The sequence below is a fragment of the Pyxicephalus adspersus genome, chromosome 6 (assembly GCF_032062135.1).
Source record: "Pyxicephalus adspersus chromosome 6, UCB_Pads_2.0, whole genome shotgun sequence".
NCBI lineage: Eukaryota > Metazoa > Chordata > Amphibia > Anura > Pyxicephalidae > Pyxicephalus > Pyxicephalus adspersus.
In genome coordinates, this window is record NC_092863.1 from 21701064 (window position 1) to 21719898 (window position 18835).

Genomic DNA, 18835 nt, shown 5'->3' on the forward strand with positions numbered 1-18835 from the left:
AGAAAGATAGAAGATGCGCGCAGATAGAGCAAAAACAGCTGATTGTGATGTCATTGTACATGTAGTACGCATTCCTAAAGTAGGAATATCTCATAGGACATCGGCGTCCCGGGGCTTCCCTGTATGCATGTGCCTAAGATGACGACATGGAACAGAGAACACCCCCTGCATTCTCTGAGTCATTGCCAGGGCTCCGGCATCAGGAGATGCCCCAGCCTGGCAATGCGTGCACATCAAAAGATGTGCACATATGAGGAGCAGGAGAGCGGGGTAACAAGAGTCCCCGCTCCACTTACAGAACTACACCCAGGATACACGCGGGAATCTGCGGCTGCAAATCACTCCGTCTGGACACACAGTCTACGAACACAACCATCCAGATTTCACTATTACTTCTGCTTTCATCTCCATCAGCAGGTACTTCCTATAACGTTCTTCTCCTGGCTGTTTGCCCTCTTTCCCATTACTCTCTACATCCAACGGATGTTGCTTACATACTTACCTATTTACCTGTGTACACACACACACACAGGTATTCACCAGCCTCTTTTGATTTCTCCCCCTACTTCAAGCATCCATGTGATGCATGGGGGGCTTATCAAACAACTCACAAGATTTACCTCGTATGGATAATGTAAGTTACCTACCTATTTATTTTTTTTTCTGCTTACTATCCCCAAAAAACATGATCACCGTACATTACAGTTGTATGTCCAAGTATTGGTGACCTATAATTTCTAATATGTTTTTTCCAGAGGACTAAGTCATCAACCTTCAAGTCCAACTTTGAGTCCCAAGTCATTGACGCTAAGTCCCAAGTCAAGTCATCAAGAATTCTTCTAAGTCGAGTCTCAAGTCAAGTCACTTCATTTATCCCCATATAGAAACAGAGCTCTGATCCTGTTCTTGAGCACAGGGTCGCATTGTAAGTCCACAGCTTTCTCCTCTGACAGGTGAAGAGGGCGAGGAGGAAGACAGTGAGGCTTCTGTAACACCGCCTTCCTCTCTGCCCCTTCAGCTGTCAGAGGAGAAAGCTGTGGATTTAGAATGCAAGAAAGGTGGGGAGGAAGGCAGAAAAGCTTCTGTAACACTGCCTTCCTCCTTGCGTTCTAAGTTTACTAAGTTCAGCTTTCTACTCTGACAGCTGACCTGAAGGGTGAAGGGAGAAACACGGTGAGGCTTCTGTAACACCGCCTTCCTCCCCGTCCCTTTCAGCTGTCAGCAGAGAAAGCAAGTCGAGTTGCGAGTAGCTGGGCAAAACCCCCAAGTCGAGTTTCAAGTTGTTCATTAGGTGACCTAAGTGGGACTCGAGTCCAAGTCACCCGAGTTCCAACCTGTTTTTTTTTTTTTTTTATTCTATAACTACTCTGTATTGTATTACCTACTGTAATTAATTCTATTACTGCATATTAATATGGTCATGGTCAATATGTGATATGTTTTTGTATTTTACTGTCATCACTGTATAAGTACATGCTTATCTAACGCAAACGTACCGCTACGCCTCACAAAGCCCCAATTGGGCAAAATACGTCCGGTACTACAGATTTTATGTATGCAATTCTATACTGTGCCCTGTTTCCTTCAAGCCTATGACACTTTGTTCCTTAAATGTTGAGATGGTTAATGTCTAGTGCCTTACGGTCTATCTATGATTACTTTGGTCCTTTGTTCTAAACAAGACCAATTACCAATCTGTTTGATTTGTATAGTATATGAGAAATATATCATTAACACAATACTAATAATAATATTTTTTGCCTAAACACTTTTGTTGTTTTTTTTGTTTTTATTTATTTTTTTATCTTGGACGACTAAAATCCTAATTATATTAATATTATTCAGTACACATTTACACAGGTACATTTGCTAATAGGATGTTTTGCATTAAACAATAGCCCCTGGAAGCCTGTTCTGTTACACAAACACATCATTGCCAGGATACTCCTATTGTAAGTTGCATGGTGTGTAATATATTTGTAGAGTCTAAAACTACGCTCTTAAGAAAACAGTTAAAATGATATTGCAAAGTGAAAAGTGATGTGCTTTGTTCTCTGCACCATGGTCAGTCTGGCCTGTAAAAGACCTCTCCTTGTCACTTTTTCAAACTCTGCAGGATTAATAAATTATAATAAAGTATTTTACATTTTGGGAAATTTAACCTATATCTAAGACAAACATCTATAGATTTTTATTGCCATTAAAATCAATGTGAAATATGGTGTATATCTATCATGATATAGATAATATTTATTCAGTCCATCTAATTTGATTATTGCCATCCATGTTAATAAATGCTTACATTTCTTGACTTTTAGATCAATGAGTTGAGCAATGTTCCTGTTCCTGTTATGCTGATGCCAGATGACTTTAAAGCCTACAGCAAGATAAAAGTGGATAACCATCTCTTTAACAAGTAAGTGGGGTTTCAAACTGATAACGTACCTTGTGGAAAACATTGACTAGCTGGCCTTGGCTCATATTATAATGTTGGGTGTTGTAACAGAGTGTAAAGCAATCTTTAATAGGTTGTTGCAGGCTTAAAAGTTTCAAACCTTTCCTCCATTTAAAGCATTTTTTAAAGGAATAAACACAATGAAAATAAATTATTACAGTTCTGTATATTTATGTGCTTATAAAAAAAAATACACTTTTTTTAATCAAAATAAATAATCTAAAAGTGGAACCCCAATGTTAAATGCACAAAAAGCCATAAAAAAAAACTATTAATTTTAACATTTTCTCTATGCCTGTCTTGCTGGTAACTCAAAATTTTGAATTTCGCTCTACCGTCATTCCTGGTTATCTTGGTGATCAAGACAATTAGAGTCAATTCAGTTCAACTCTAATCTAAATCTTAAAAAGCGTTGTACCTTTTAGATAAACTTGACCTCTAAAATACATAAGTTGTAAATTGCTCAGAAACATGAAATTAGGTAACAGCAGAAAGGTTATTTGGACAGGAGCCCATAAACACATTATGATTATTAAAAGGTGTCTAAACCCAAAAATATTACTGAATGCAGTTTGCATATCATTTTATATGATGTGGCAACAAACCCAGCAAAAAGTAGAACATATTTCATGAACCTGTGGTGAGTTTGGCGCTAGTTTGGAGCAACTTTTTTTTGTTTTGTTTTCAGTGTGTTGTTTTTGTTCCCTATTTGTGTGTTTTATTTTGAGGGTATAGACTTATGGATACAATATTATATATACATATTGTGAAGTAATGCAAGATGGATGCAGTGTGCTACAAACACATTTCTCACACGTGCACCTATGTACATCCATGTCTTCATACTGAATTGCTGCTTTTACCTTGTATGAATATTTTTTTTATTTATTGACTTGCAAGAACCTGATTCTGTTCATAACAAAATGCAATTTTTACTAGTGTGTATACTCATATATAAGTGATTGATTGTAAGGAAAGTGGGTATTGGGAAAATCCACTCCTACTAATCTTGAGTCCTACCCAGCCTTTCTTCTCCCAACTTTGAACTTTACTGATTTAGGCAGGTGGTTACTGCATTAAGAGACAAGCGATGACCCTTCTGTAATGACACGTATTACCCGCCTGTAAAAATTCTGAGCTGTCCAGCATGGACATGGGAATCCTGGCATTACCAACCTATCTTGCTTGTGCAGTGGAGTTAAATCACTCTGACCGGGCCAAATAAGATGCTGGGGAGAAGGAAGAAAGATGGCGGTGCGGAGATACATAAGTGTTACAGAGTTTAGTTCTTGGGCTCTTGAGAGGAGGCAAAATGCTGTGATGTTAGTAAGCTTAAAATATTCAGCTGAATCAGTATCGGTACAATAGTGACAGGAAATAATAATATCCTTAAAATCTAGGATCTCATTACTCTGGTACTTGCATTGGCATGTGGATATTGTACATTTTTAAAGGATTCACATTTTTTTGTGGCGTTTTATAGAATAAATCTTGTTCATCTGTAATGCGAAGGGAACATAACGTAAAATTTAATTTGAATTTAATCGCAGATATCATGGACTGTATCCTGGAACCTCTGTCATTTCCAGAAAAGCCTAGAAATGTCCTAAGTGATTTTTGTCATATACAGTAACCAGCTGTACAAAGAGGCTACCTTAGACCCGTAAGCATGTCTTTCAAAATTGTCAAGAACTGGTTTGTATGCTAAACTGAGCGGGCCTTTTCCCATGTCCTTGGTTGGAAACTCACAACTTTTGCCCTTTGTGAAGGTTCGGGTTTACAGGAGATGCCAGCAGTTTCAATGGCTCCTGATCTTAAAGATCTTTAAAGTGCTCTGTGTTGTAGTTGAAATAAAGCCTTTTATTTAGCCATTATTAACAAGAAAAAAAAGTTTCAGCCCTTTTTTAGGTCTGTAAGGGAAATTTAGGGTTATTCCAATTCCTTCAATATTGGGACCCTTTTGCACCTAATCTCGATCTAACACTCCCTTATTTTTTTGTTAATTCATTTTCAGCATGCAACTTTTTTGCAGTTCTGAAGTGTTTTTTTGATTAATTATTCCTTAGTGGAGCTTATTTTGAAAAAGTGAGTGGCAATGGATTCCCTGATCTCTAAACTATGCATATTCCTTGGAGTAAATACCATCTTTAATGGACATCTTCCTATGGACAGGAAGGGGTAAGAATTGACAAGAGCTATCTTTACTATTGTCATAGCATTAATTTGCCTGGTTCGACAAGGATGTAAGTTTTTGAAGAGTATCCAGCAAATTAGGAGTCTCTTTAGATTACACATTTTGTGGAGCAAGCATCGGTTCCTTTCTACGCCTTGAGACTCCGTTTTTTTTTGTTTTTTTTTGGATTCTTTAAGTAATTTATTCAGGCTATCAGAGGGTAGTCAAAAAGTAAATCCATTCTGTGGACAAAAAAAATCCACATTTTTAACAGACCTGTTGATGACCGCTTTGGAAAATATATATATATAAGCAAAAAGCACCTTCCTTTTTTTTCCAATATATACAGTACCTTTTCTTCTCCCTCAAAACTAACAATCTCTGCAGGTTCTAATTATGCCCAAGTCTTCCTGGATTAAATAAGGTGGTGGTGGTAGGGATTTTTTAATCAGCAATTTTTTTGGAACCTTATTTATCCTGCATTTTTAGAAAAGTGGGTCCATTAACTGAGCATTTCAGTATACAAAATCTAGTTTAATTTTCCATCCCAGCAAATCGCCTCATTAAAAATGTGGACATCTTTAAATACTCTGGGGTTTGTTTTAATATACTGACTATAAGGATAGGATTTGTCCTGTCCTGGATCTTCAGTGTCTCAAATGTTAGGGTCTGGATGTAAACTATCCTTTTAGTGGTGGATTCCCTATATCAAGGGGATTTTTTTGTCTATTGGATATAAAGCACACCTCTCAAAGTGCTCTTTTGTTTGAGCCGTTTGTGTTACACTCAGGTTTGCAGTTGTGGTAAGATTTATGTCCCAATACCCTTAATATTTAGGTTTTTAGTCAGACTGAAATCACACCCAGTAACTGTGATAGTGATTATACCTTACTGACTGAAGAGACCTTGGTTTCCGACTTCAGAAGGCAAGGAAGTGTGGATGTACCTATACCAGTCCCAGTTATGACGAACTTGTTATCCCAAGGCCCATTTCATCACCTGCATCTGGAGAGACTGCATTTGATGTGGAAAAATTGAGAGGGGACTTCTAAAGTTGGGCTGTTCCTCAAAGGTTAAGACAATGTTAAAAGCTAGAAAGACCTCAATAAAACTTGATAAATAAAGTTTAGGAGGAGATATATTCAATAAAAAGGGTTGGAGTTTCTTCATTCCAGGGGTTCTGCCTCAACGTTCTAATATGTACACTATCAACACTTGCAAATGTTACGTGGGCAGAGATTTCTTTAATGATGAAATTTTTAATTTAATTATTTACTGCCTTGAAAATTCCTTATATCATTTTGTTGTTGCTATTACTAAATCTAATGTTGACTGGCAACAAAATGTGGTCAACTGCACCACCTTCCCTTCATTGTTACATGGTGATGTAGTAATGTCTTGTACAGCATTGGTTCAGCATATATGTAAATGTACATTGGTAGTCTGCTCAGATATTTGAGTATGTTCTTATGTTATGATATAATCCTGAGCAGTAAATGGAAGGAGGAAATAATCCTGTTTTTGTATTTAATTCCCCCAGGGAGAACCTTCCAAGTCGTTTCAAGTTTAAGGAGTATTGTCCCATGGTGTTCAGAAATTTGAGAGAGAGGTTTGGGATTGATGACCAAGACTACCAGGTACTTGGGTAATAACAATAATGGCAGTTTCCTTACAGGCACTATATATAAATATGCATTCTTTTAATGTATCATTTTATGGTTGTTGCATCCTTAGAATTCTTTGACCCGTAGTGCTCCTGTAAACAGTGAAAACCAGGGACGGTTTGGATCCCGATTCCTTACTACATTTGATCGACGATTTATTATAAAGACAATATCTGGTGAAGATGTGGCTGAGATGCACAATATTCTGAAGAAATACCACCAGGTAGCCTGTTAAACTTTTTTTTTTTTTTTTTTTGTCATGTCTTTACACATTTTTAAATAGCTTTAGCAACATTTTTACACATTTGAAGACAATCCCAGTGTTCTCCCCAGTCCATTTTAGCCGAATCCACCAGCCTGGCACTTTTCATTAACCACCTGGATATTTTTGGGTGGTTACTAAAAAGTTGTGTCAAAATACAGGGGCACTGGCCAGAGCCGCAGACCATGTCTTTGGCACGCCTCGCAGGCTCAAGGGGGTCCAGAGACACAACCCACACACAACCAGGCTCAGACCTGCGATGGGGGAGTGGGTGGGTTCTGGTATCATGATGTCACTCTGGGGGAAGCTTCTTCCCCTTTGAGTGACCCAGGGCTCCCCACGCATGCACTGTCCGAAGTCTGTGCATTTAGTGGTCCGCAAGCTCCAAAAGGTTGGGGACCACTGGAGTGGAGTATAAAGGACTGACCAACCTGTGCATGGAGTGAAAATAGCAGTGACTAGTCCCTATTTCAGAAAACCCATGCAATAAATAGCAAAATTTAACCTTCAATTTTTGATCACAGATCTTGAATGAATACACAAAGCACACAAGGATTCAAGTGGGAATACATGTCTCTTGTATTTAGGAAGTAAACAATATATATCATTTTTTTCTATTTCCCATAGGGACATATTACACCTATGCATACAGATTTGCTACAGTTTTTTTTGCAAATGGAGTGATATATACAAAATGTATTTGATGCACTGTGTACAATGGAAAAAAATTCTCAATCTGATTTAGTACTCATTTATTAAAAATTGTTTTTCTACACTGGATAAATGTTAGTAGAAATGTATTATTTACCAACTTCATTTCTCACACCTTTGCTCTTGTTATAATCCAGAGCAAATTTTAAGTAACTTTAATGCATTATATTCTTGAAGGTGACAAATGATTAAGGTTAACTTTGGATAGTTGGTGATTCTATGCTGCAGTTACAAGTGTAGTAATAGTTCTGCAAAAAAAAAAATAAAAAAACAAACTTACCTGACTGACTGTGATCTTTTTTTTCTTACACTTTACCTCCTCCGGGGCTGTAGGGACTAAATGAACTGTGCGCATGTAACGAGTTGTGCCTGTTTGGCCTGGCAATTCAATCAATTAATCAATGGTCCATTTAATGGAGGGGAGCAGATGTAGAATAGTGTTTTAATTTTTTATTCTCATAAAAGTAATAGACATCATGAAATTCAACCTAAGCAATCAAATACCTTTTGTCATACAGACTGGAGCTAAGTGTCCTAGCCCTAAAGAGTATTGTTTGTCCAATGTTTTGTTCCAGTTGTGAAGATAGAGTTCCTGCTGATAGAGAGATGTATTTGGTCTGGTTTTATTTATAGAATTTTGCTGATTTTAAGATAGAATTTCAAATTCACTGTTACAGGTAGTCCCCGGTTTACATACGAGATGAGGACTGCACTGTAGGTTTGTTCCTAAGATGAATTTCTATCAACATATTAGGCAGCGTGGTGTCAGTTACTGTATAAAATCCTCACTGTGTTTTAATCACAAACAAAGCAAAAAAAAAAAAAGCCTAGACATTCATTACCTTCTGGAGCAAGCTGTGCTTGGATACGCAAAAAGAAACAACTTCAGAGTTTGCCTTGGTCATTAAAGAGTTACAAGAGCTTGCAGAACAGCAAAAAACATCTTCTGCAAGTCATGTGAACCCCCCCCGCCCCCCCATTAAGCCTACATCCTGCACACAAACGAGCACGAAAGCCCTGTTTATATCTAGCAGTCATTTGTATGTTGGATCTCCTCGGGCACTATCTGTAGTTGGTAATTAGAATATCTTCTGTTTATTTTTATTTTTTTACCAGGTTTAGGTGAGACTGTACTGTGGCTTTGTGGTTGGAATTAATTTCATATGTGGCATAAGGATTTTTCTAAATGATTTAAAATGCTTAAAAAATAGGGTTAGACCATCTTTTCCTTGCCTATTAGTACCTTCTTTGAGAGTAATAAGCAGTGAAGAAATGGATACTGAGGCCTTAATGCTTTCTGTGTCTGTATTGGTTTGTTCAGAAATGTTGTATTAATATGTACTTGGTGATGTTTCCATTATCTTGGGTATCCTAGGTTTATATAAGTTACAAAACAATTTAGTAAATTGACGGATCACCAGATATTTTGGTGGGAAGAAACTGTAGATGGGTGGTAGCCTCTGTATTGTGACCCAACTCCCTAGTAACCACCTAAAACACCTGGTTGATGCACATGGCTAAAAGGGACTGTGGAGAAACACTGCTTGGTTCATATATTTGGAGTGCGAGCCTAAAGTGACAGAATCTTTCTTAGCGTCCTGATTAATAATGTATGTTCCTTTTTTTTTTTGTCATTAAATTTTTGTATATAATTTGACCCTCTAAACATTCCATCTTTTCATAGTTGGAGTTTAGTATGGATGACATACCTTAGTGTCAAGATAAAGGGAGGCGTTGCCAGTTCATGTTGTGACTCTTACAGTTTTTGGTTTTGTACACCGGGGTATGCATTGAGGTAGAGCCCTTTGGGTGGTCATAGCTGTTGTTAGAAAGAGTCAGAGACAATGTCTCTACCATCTTTAGTTACACTTCCCTAAAGGATTTATCAGGAGCCAATTAAACTAAAGAAAGTTGTCTACTTGTTAAATGTGTTACCCTAAACCAGCAGGATCCATTTGTTTTGTTTACCAGGTTAGTGTCTGGTCTGAACCCCTACAAGCTAGGCAGAACCATTAAATATTTTCCCCATGATCCCTTGTCTTCTGTATAAGTACTGAAACTGCCCTGGAATTTGTTTCAACCTCCCAAACATGTGCATCCTTCTATTCTCTTAATGATTTTAGTCCTAAAAGTCCTAAAGTGCAATTTTTCACAATTTATTTTCCACTGTTTAAGATAATATTTTAACAGTTAAGCTAGCAGTTCTAAAGGACTGATTTAGAAGTGTGTTCAAGGGGTTTGTATTTGAAGATTGGTGAATCCAGCTATGGGTAAAGGATCCAAAAGATGGAATGGGTCCATTACAAACCTTTAAATTGTATTAGTTTTAAATTTTGAAAAATCCAGAAATTTTTTTCCAAATCCAAATTTTTTTTTTTAAACATGATGGTGTGATATGCACAATAGTAAAAAATCACTTTGTATGGTCAGTTCTGATGTGGTTTTTTTTTTTATTTTTTATGCTTTTAATGGAGTGTTTGGTTACTACGTGGAGTAACCATTCAAATGATCATAAACAACTAGGAAAATAAAAATTTTATTTTGTGTAGGTCTCCACATACAGCACATAATTGTAATTTGTATTTTCTGGACCAGTGGTTATATCTAGGTACAGCAGTAGCTTTGCTTGCCAGGATGCCTGGAAATCCCGGCTTTCATGGCGCGTGCCATGAGTGAACTCCTGCTCAATCCGGGCCCAGGCAGTCAAAATGGATGAAGATAGTCTACAGGAAGAAAAGAAAGAAGATGATGGAGGTGGCATGGAAAAGGAACAGGGACAGGAGAGTATTACAGGTTAATTCCCGTTTAAAGCCTATGTCCAGGCAAAAAGAAAAATGACCGACTCCATTGCCAACCTTCTTCTAACACATCCCATAGGATCTTATTATATTTATATGCTCACCTTGGTTCAGGTACTAAGATAGTCATGCTTTCCTTTTGGAGGTACTACTGATGCATTTTAGAGGCACTTGCGCTGTCCACGGTTTCTGGCATTATCTTTTGGTCTCTTTACAATAGGACCTAGACAAAGACAAAACCCTGGGTTGGAACATCATGTGACTGTTACTAGGTGAGTAAAAATGGGGTTTTATATTTTTATTTTAATAATTCTCCATAAAAACATTTTCACTTACAGCAACAAGACCAACATATTTTGTTGATACAAAAACAGTTGCATAGCTTTCACATGTTTAATACATGTATACACCGCAAACTACAAGCAATACAAAAATACAACAAACACATCTTATACCCAAAAAAAATTCTCCAACTTGAATGTTCAAAAGTACCACTACAAATGGTGGTAGTACCATTACAAATGATGTGTTTTGCAGAGCATACTCATATTTAGTTAATACCATCCTTCACCTTGACAACACATGCATGTTTACATAATCGTAGAAAAAGTGAAGCCATCAAACTTTTATTGTCTTTCCATGAACCCTGGAAGTTTTTATGACACTGCACTGAAGACACAACCTTTTTAGGAATTGATGTCTCAGAGACTTTTGTCTTATAAACACTGGTCATCTTACACCATAATGAATATAATTGGCTAAGGATACTTAAAAAAAATGATTTTAGTAAAATCATTAAATCTCAAAGATCACCCGTGCAGAGAGCACCCATCTAAAGACAGCAGTTGGGGGAAGGAAACCTTCAAATCTGAGAGACCTGGAGCAGCTGGCACAGGAAGAGTGGTCCACAATTCCAGTAGAGAGATGTAAAAGACTTTTATAGGAAGCAATTAAAATCAGTTATTTCTTCCAAAGGGTGTACTACCAAGTGTTAAGTTGAGGGTGCCACTTTGATGTTTTGTGTGGCGTGTTCCAGTGCCAACAAAAGGAAAAAAAACATGACAATACCAAAGCATGTGTAATTGCAACAATTTTCTGGGGGAAGTGGTGCATTTTCTAGCATAAATTCAAGTTTACCATTATGTTTGGCCATGACTGTATGCATTATTTTGTCCTGTGTGACTGTTTGGAAAATTTTGTAATTTAACGTACTCTATCTTGATTTTCACGGCCCTTTCTCTTGGTGTTATAGAGCAGTAGTAATAGGTAAGAATCCCTTGAATTGTATCTTTAGGGTGTGCACTTTGGGCTAATAATATTATTTTTAAACAGTATTGAAATAGCGCCAACATATTACGCAGCGCTGTACATTAAAAAGAGGGAGCAAATGACAGACAGTTATAGACCGTGACACAGGAGGAGAAGAGGACCCTGCCCCAAGGAGCTTACAATCTAGGAGGAGGGCGGAGGTCTCAGGTCTCACACAATAGGAGGGGAGATATAGAGTGATGGGAAGTAGTGAGGGCTTTAGGAGACAGAAGAAGGCTGTTAGGCAAGTCTAAAAGTGTGTTTTGAGTGCTCTTTAAATGAGCAGAGTCAGCACAGCTCTAGAAAAGTACTAAAAGTAATAGAATTGTGTTGCAAGCAGATTCTTTACAAAAGAGTAGTACCCAAAGTGCATTTTGGTTGTTTAAAAATAACCATATCCAAGAAAGCAATCCTCCTAATCATTTGTTGTAATGGTAAGGGTCAAGTTTTAAGCATTAATTTTAATGCATTGTAAAAATTTATCACACAATACTCGTGGGCCATCCCGAAGGAGGAAGATGTCGTCTATATATCTGTGCTGTGCAAAAATATGTCAAAGGTATATATCCGCCCCCTCGTTGGAAAAATGCCCCCAACCCCCTAGGTACAAATTGACATACCATGTTATGAGTTAAAATAAAGTCTAGTATTTTCAATATAAATTCAATGTATGAATGAGTTTAGCCTGAGTTGATAAAAAGTTATTAACTATAGCCACTCCCTTTTTATGTGCTATACTTTTCAACATGTGAGTTGAGTCCTGTATATAGGAGAGATTACTTAGTCATGTGGTTGCAAATAATCAAAAATTACCTTACTGGCATTCGATGTTAACCTTTGTATCCCTGAAAAAATGGGACATCATTTTTTTTTAAAAAGCTTTCCATGTAAACGTTTGATATTCAAGGATAACCAGGGTATACTAAAAAAAAACAAAAAAACAGCTGTATCTTTGTCAATTAACTTCATATGTAAAGCTTCATTAACCACTGACGTACAACTGATTGATTCAATGTGATTCCTCCCATAAGTCAATCAACTCCTGAAGGACTTTAAAATCTTTTTTTTTTTTTTTGTAAGATTGATGTTAAAATCAACCTCTCCAATTCTGCATCGGCTAACCTTTGTCAAATTTTGCTTTTAAAGTATGTCCAAGCAAAAAGACGTAGATCTTTTAATAAGTGAAGGTTTGGTCATATTTTCATAAGGGCAAAATGTTAGACCTTAACTCTGCACTTCTTGCTTGGTTTCTGTCAAATATATAGGATAAATTGATGATTTTAAGATTCCCCTCCAGATTTCTGTTCTGTTTTTGGGAAGGATTTGTCTATGGTGATTGTTCTCTTGGAAAGTGAAACTAATTGTTCTATGTGTCTGAGAATTGTAGGTTTTGCTGGGACCAATCTTCTGATTTAGATTGAGTGTTGTTATTTTGATTGTGCATTCATTGCCTCAGGTGAAAGTATCTTTCACTTTGGAGCTGCAATACCTGTGTTAATGTGACGTTTAGCACGTTCTTGAGTAGTAGATGACATTGATAAAATAATAGAGGCCTCAGATTCACTATGCTCACTTCTAAGAAATGTATTTCATTTAGTTTGATGTGCATTTCTGGGTTTCCATTTATATGCTGAACCATATTTAAACCCCCCTAGTGGTTTTTCCGAGTGTGAATCGTGGTGGATTTTACTTACAAAAAGCGGTAATCCCCAATCGCACTCGGGGTCGCTAAAAATGGTTAAAAAAAAACCCACTTACCTTGTTCCTCTGGCGTTTTCCTGCTTCTATTTTCTCCCGGTGACTGAAGAGACGTTCTCCGGGGTTTCCAGGTGACGTTGGTTCGTGCGGGAGGCCTGGCGGGAAATTCAAATAATTTTGTATTGGATTCAATACAAAACAAAATAACTATGGAGTCCAATACAAACAAATTATATATATATATATATATATATTACTGTATAGTTATATTACAGGTTTCACTATTTGTGTTTTTTATTTAAACTTTATTAAATAAATGTATTAAATATTGAACATATTTCAGTGAGTTATGCTAAGAATTATAAGCCTACAATGTAGAATAAATTTCCATGCAAAACAATGTAATGCTTTTTGCAAGAAAATAGGGACAGAATTGGAACACTAGGGGGGTTGAAAGGAAAATAGATCTCTGTAAAACTTTCTTTACGTTGAACTATATCTCAATTTACCTTATACATATATTTCCTAAGTTCATGATTTTTCTTTTAAAACTCAGATGTATTCTCACTAATGAGTACCAAAGAGGTCCTATGACATTTCATTTTGATAATGCTCAGTCAGCATAGTCCGCATAAAGTATGAGGACAAATCAGAATTTTTTTTTTTTTTACATGAATCTATTCGTTCATGGTGTACTTTTACTATAAAGCCTTCCCACACTGGCCCCACATATTCTGACATTTTCTTAATTGTTATTACAAATAAACAATTTACAGATATTAGAAGGACTAAACTACCATACCCAAACAACACTCTCAATTCAAATGCTGTTTTCCCCCTATATTAAATCATCAAATATATATATATATATATATATATATATATATATATATATATATATATATATATATATATATATATTCCAGTGATATAGCATATAATCCTCAAAATCTCACAATACAATCTAGAAGGCACTAAGTAGTGTTTTTGTTTTTTCTACATAAATTACACAGTTTACCAACAAAAAAAACTTTTTTTTTCAATATATTTAGTGTATTGCACATCTGCTGAATGACATCAGTTCCATTGAATTGGCTCTAGCTCTTGTGATACAAGAATCGGAATAGATGACTTTACCAAAAATAATTGTTAACACAGCAAATTATTTTCATCTTTATTTACACAGATGTTTTGCATTTTTTATATTAAATGTAGCATTATTTTCATGAAACTTGCATTTGCCTTATTTTTATTCATACATTTTCTTTTTTTGCAGAAAAATGAGTTTTTGAAGAAGTTATTTAAATGACCCTAATGTATTTTGCTACATTTGTGATGAATATTCTCAGCAAAAACAGCAAAGAAACATTACACAATTTGTGAAACAAGCATATCTTGCATATTTTGATATTAAACTGGTGGACCAAGATAAGTAATGAGCTCCCCATATGGCATGCAAAACCTTTGTAGAGTGTGTCTACATCAGTGCAAAAAAAGAGAAAACTGAAAAGTTTGATACCTATGGTATGCCGAGAGCCCAAAATCATCATGATGATTGTTATTTTTATGCTGTAGATATAAGGGTTTCAATCGTTACAAGAAAAAAAAGTGGGAGTAAATCATTTGGAATCGGCAAGACGATCTTTGTTGCATGGTGCTGATGTTCCCATACCAGTGTTTAGTACACTCCCTGATATTCCTGTATCCGACATTGAGGTTATACAGGGTTTGCAATGTAATCAAGGAGTTATCAGTGGAAGTGAATATGAAGGAAGTGTTTAATTAAACCAGCAGTTCTCCCAAGAAGAGCCCAATGATTTAATACGTGACCTAAGTCTGTCAAAACAAGCATCGGAACTTTTAGCATCCAGGCTAAAAGAAAAGAACTGTCTGAGACCGGAAGTTAAAATAACGGTTTATTGGACGAGAGGCGACACTCCTACCATATATTTTAGTGAGGATGGGGACTTGGTCGTGTACTGTTGTAACATTCCTGGACTACTACCCCATATGGGAGTGCCAGAATACCGAGCAGAAGACTGGCAGCTTTTCATAGTTCCACTTGAAGTTTGAAATCTGTTTTCTTGCATAATGGCAACTGTTATGCATCAAATTCAATTGGTCACTCAACAAAACATAAAGAAGAATATGAAAATATCCAAATGGGGATAACAAAGCAAAAGCTTTTCTATCATAAACACCAATGGTCCATATGTGGTGATTTAAAAATGGTGAACTTCCTACTTGGACAGCAAAGTGAATACACAAAGTACCCATGTTTTATCTGCTTGTGGGATAGTAGAACAAAGCAGGATCACTGGGAAAAACTTCACCTTCAAGGGAAAACATGAAAAAAGATGCATCGAACATGATTAATGAGCTAATGGTTGACAAAGAAAAAATCATTCTTCCTCCACTACACATAAAGTTGTGATTGATTATGCAATTTGTTTAAGCTCTGAGCTAGGACGGTGATTGCTTGAAATACATTTGTAGATTTTTCCCTGGATTGAGTACTGAAAAATTAAAAGCAGCAATCTTTGATGGGCCCAAGATTCGGAAACTGAAAAATGATTAAAATTTCACAAGTTACATGACTGATACTGAAGCTTCTGTCTGGCACAGCTATGTCATGGTTGTCAAGAACTTCTTGGGTAACCATAAAGCACAAAAGGAACTACTAAAAAACTTGCTCTTAAACTTTTAAAATTTGGGTGCTACTATGAGTATAAAGGTACACGATCTCCATAGCCATGTGCAAATATTTCCAGAAAACCTTGGTGATTTCAGTGAGGAACAAGGGGAGAGGTTCCATCAAGATATACAGGTGATGGAAGAAATGTATCAGGGCAGATGGGATAGGCACATGATGCCAGACTACCGCTGGAGCCTTCAACAAGATTGTCCTGATTGTCAGCATAAAAGGAAATCATACAGAGGTTTTCAATGACTTCTTTGTGACTAGTTCTGTAAATATACTTAATATAGAATATATTGACATTAAAGAGAAACTAAACCCAAAAAAAAAGCCCCTTCAATCCCGCAGGGCAGTCCGAACGCTTCGGGGCTACCGGTGCCCTGGGTGCCGCCATCGTATGCTCTTTTTTCCGGTTCCTTATCCTACGTCACCCGACCCTGGCGCAAGATCAGGTGATGTAGGATGAAAAGAAAATTTTGCTGATCTTACTAAGCATGCGTGGGATCAACAAATCTTTCTGTTTCAGCGAAAAGGCTTCGCCTTAAGTATTTCAAAAATGTAATTTTGTATACCCAGGCATATCTAGTTTAATTTTGCTTAATTTTCATGTTTCATCAGTTTATTATGAGGTTAATATTAAGGTCATTATTTCAAAAGCTAGAGCCAACCTAACAAAACCATTACCATATTAGGAATCTGTGCATCAAACATAACCTAACATGACTTGTTTGGCAAGAGAATCTGTTTGGCAAGAAAATGTTTGTTTACCAGTGTTAAATATTAAAACCAAGTTTATTTAAATAATTCACCATAAAAACTTAATTTTTTGGGAAATTTCCCTAGCCAACTATATTTACCATAGGGTTAGATGGCCAGAATTTATAGGCCAAAAGTAACCAAGACGTCAAATACAAGGTTGGGTCTTCAGTGTGGTGCCATAAAAAGTTCCATTGATTATGAAAAGACAATGCAAGTTTATTGGCTTTACTTTTTCTATGAATATGTAAACCTGCATGTGGTCTCAAGGTGAAGGGTGATAATATAATTATGAATAGTTGTAATTATTGTCTAATTATGTACGTATTTTTATATCAAAAGCGGTCCATTGTTACATGGTTACATAGTAGGTTAGGTTGAAAAAAGACATAAGTCCATCAAGTTCAACCACCAGGGAAATAAACATATCCCAGATATAAAACCCTATAAGACATTACAGTTGGTCCAGAGGAAGGCAAGAAAACCCCTGTTACAATTTGCTTCAACGGGGAAACAAAATCCCTTCCTGATTCCATGAGACAATCGGATGTTCCCTGGATCAACAGTCACTGTTATTTTTACTTTAAAGCCTTAATACCCAGTTATACTCTGTGCTTCTAGAAAAACACCCAGCTTTTTCTTAAAGCAATCTATAGTAGTTGCTAAAACTACTTCCTGAGGGAGCCGATTCCACATTTTCACAGACCTTACAGTGAGGAATCTCTTCCTAATCCGGAATTTAAACTTCTTTCCCTCCAGACGCAAAGAGTGCCCTCTTCTTTGTAATGATCTCAAAGTGAATAATGGGGAAGAGAGTTCTGTGATCATATCCCCCCTTAAACGTCTTCTCTAGGGAGACTAGATTCAGTTCAGCTAATCTCTCCTCATAGCTGAGCTCCTCCACTCTTTTTATTAATTTTGTTGCCCTTTTCTGCCCACTCTCCAATTCCACAATGTCCTTTTTGTGAACTGGTGCCCAAACCTGGACAGCACATTACAGATGTGGTCTGACCAATGCTTTGTACAGGGCCAGGATAATGTCTCCATCTCTGCAGTCTATTCCTCCTTTAATACAAGAAAATAGTTTACTAGCTTTAGATATTGCAGCTTGGCATTGCATGCTGTTATTAAGTCTATGATCTACCAGATCCTTTTCCATTTCTGACCTCCCCAAGTGTATTCCCCCTAGACAGTATGAAGCATGCATGTTGTTAGCTCCCAAGTGCATAATTTTACATTTATCTATATTAAATGTAATTTGCCACTTGGCTGCCCAATCAAACAGTACATCCAGGTCTGCTTGTAGATTTATAGACATCCTGTATAGACTTAATTCCATTACATAGTTTGGTGTCATCTGCAAACACAGAAATGGTACTTTTAATCCCAAACTCTATATAATTTATCAACATGTTAAACAGTAAAGGTCCCAACACTGAACCCTGGGGTACACCCCTAATAACCTTAGACCATTCAGAGTATGAATCATTAATTACAACTCTCTGGATGCAATCTTTAAGCCAGTTCTCTGACTATTTACAGATTGACTTTTCTAAACCTTTAGACCCTAACTTGCATATTAACCATCTGTGGGGTACAGTGTCAAATGCTTTAGCAAAGTCCAAATACACTGTATTAACTGATATTCCTCTGTCTACCTGTTTACTTACTTTCTCATAAAAAGAGTAAATTTGTTTGACAACTTCTGTCTTTCTTGAAGCCATGCTGACTATCAAATAAAATAATATTTTCTAGCAGAAACTCCTCTATGTGGCTCTTTATCAAACACTCTAAGACCTTTCCAACTATAGACGTTAAAACTAACGGGTCTGTAGTTACCTGGTAATGACTTTGCTCCCTTTTTGAAGATAGGAACCACATTGGCCTTACGCCAAGCCATCAGTACCTTGCCAGTGACTAAAGAGTCTCTAAAAATAGAAAAATAAAAATAGAGTCTCTAAAAATCTAGAAATAATGGCTTTGATATAATGAGCTCTTTGAGGACATGTGGATGTAATCTATTAGGTCCTGGTGCTTTGTCAACCTTAATTTTTCCCAGCTGTTTTTCAATCATATCAATTATGAGCTATTGTGACTCATTTAATACAGTGACATTGCTATTATTAATTTGGACTTGAGCACTGCCATTTTCTAAAATGAGTGTTTAGTAAGTCTGCTTGTTTTTATCCCCAGTTACCAACCCAATGACATCCTTTAAGTGGCCTACGTGCTCAGATCTGATCTTTTTGCTAATAATATATTTGAAATTTTTTTGGGGGGTTTGCCTTACTTTCCTTTGCAATCAGTCTTTC

The 18835-nt window shown here is 36.6% G+C and overlaps 1 protein-coding gene across 2 annotated transcripts in view; it reads left to right on the forward strand.

Annotated features, from left to right (window-relative positions):
- Nucleotides 1–18835, forward strand: part of LOC140333331 (phosphatidylinositol 5-phosphate 4-kinase type-2 beta) — an 82313-nt gene that overhangs the window by 12919 nt on the left and 50559 nt on the right. For both annotated transcript variants that reach the window (XM_072414921.1, XM_072414922.1), the window contains exons 2-4: nucleotides 2319–2416; nucleotides 6169–6265; nucleotides 6363–6515. In XM_072414921.1, coding sequence (XP_072271022.1) covers nucleotides 2319–2416; nucleotides 6169–6265; nucleotides 6363–6515 — 348 coding nt within the window. The remainder of the gene's footprint in view (nucleotides 1–2318; nucleotides 2417–6168; nucleotides 6266–6362; nucleotides 6516–18835) is intronic.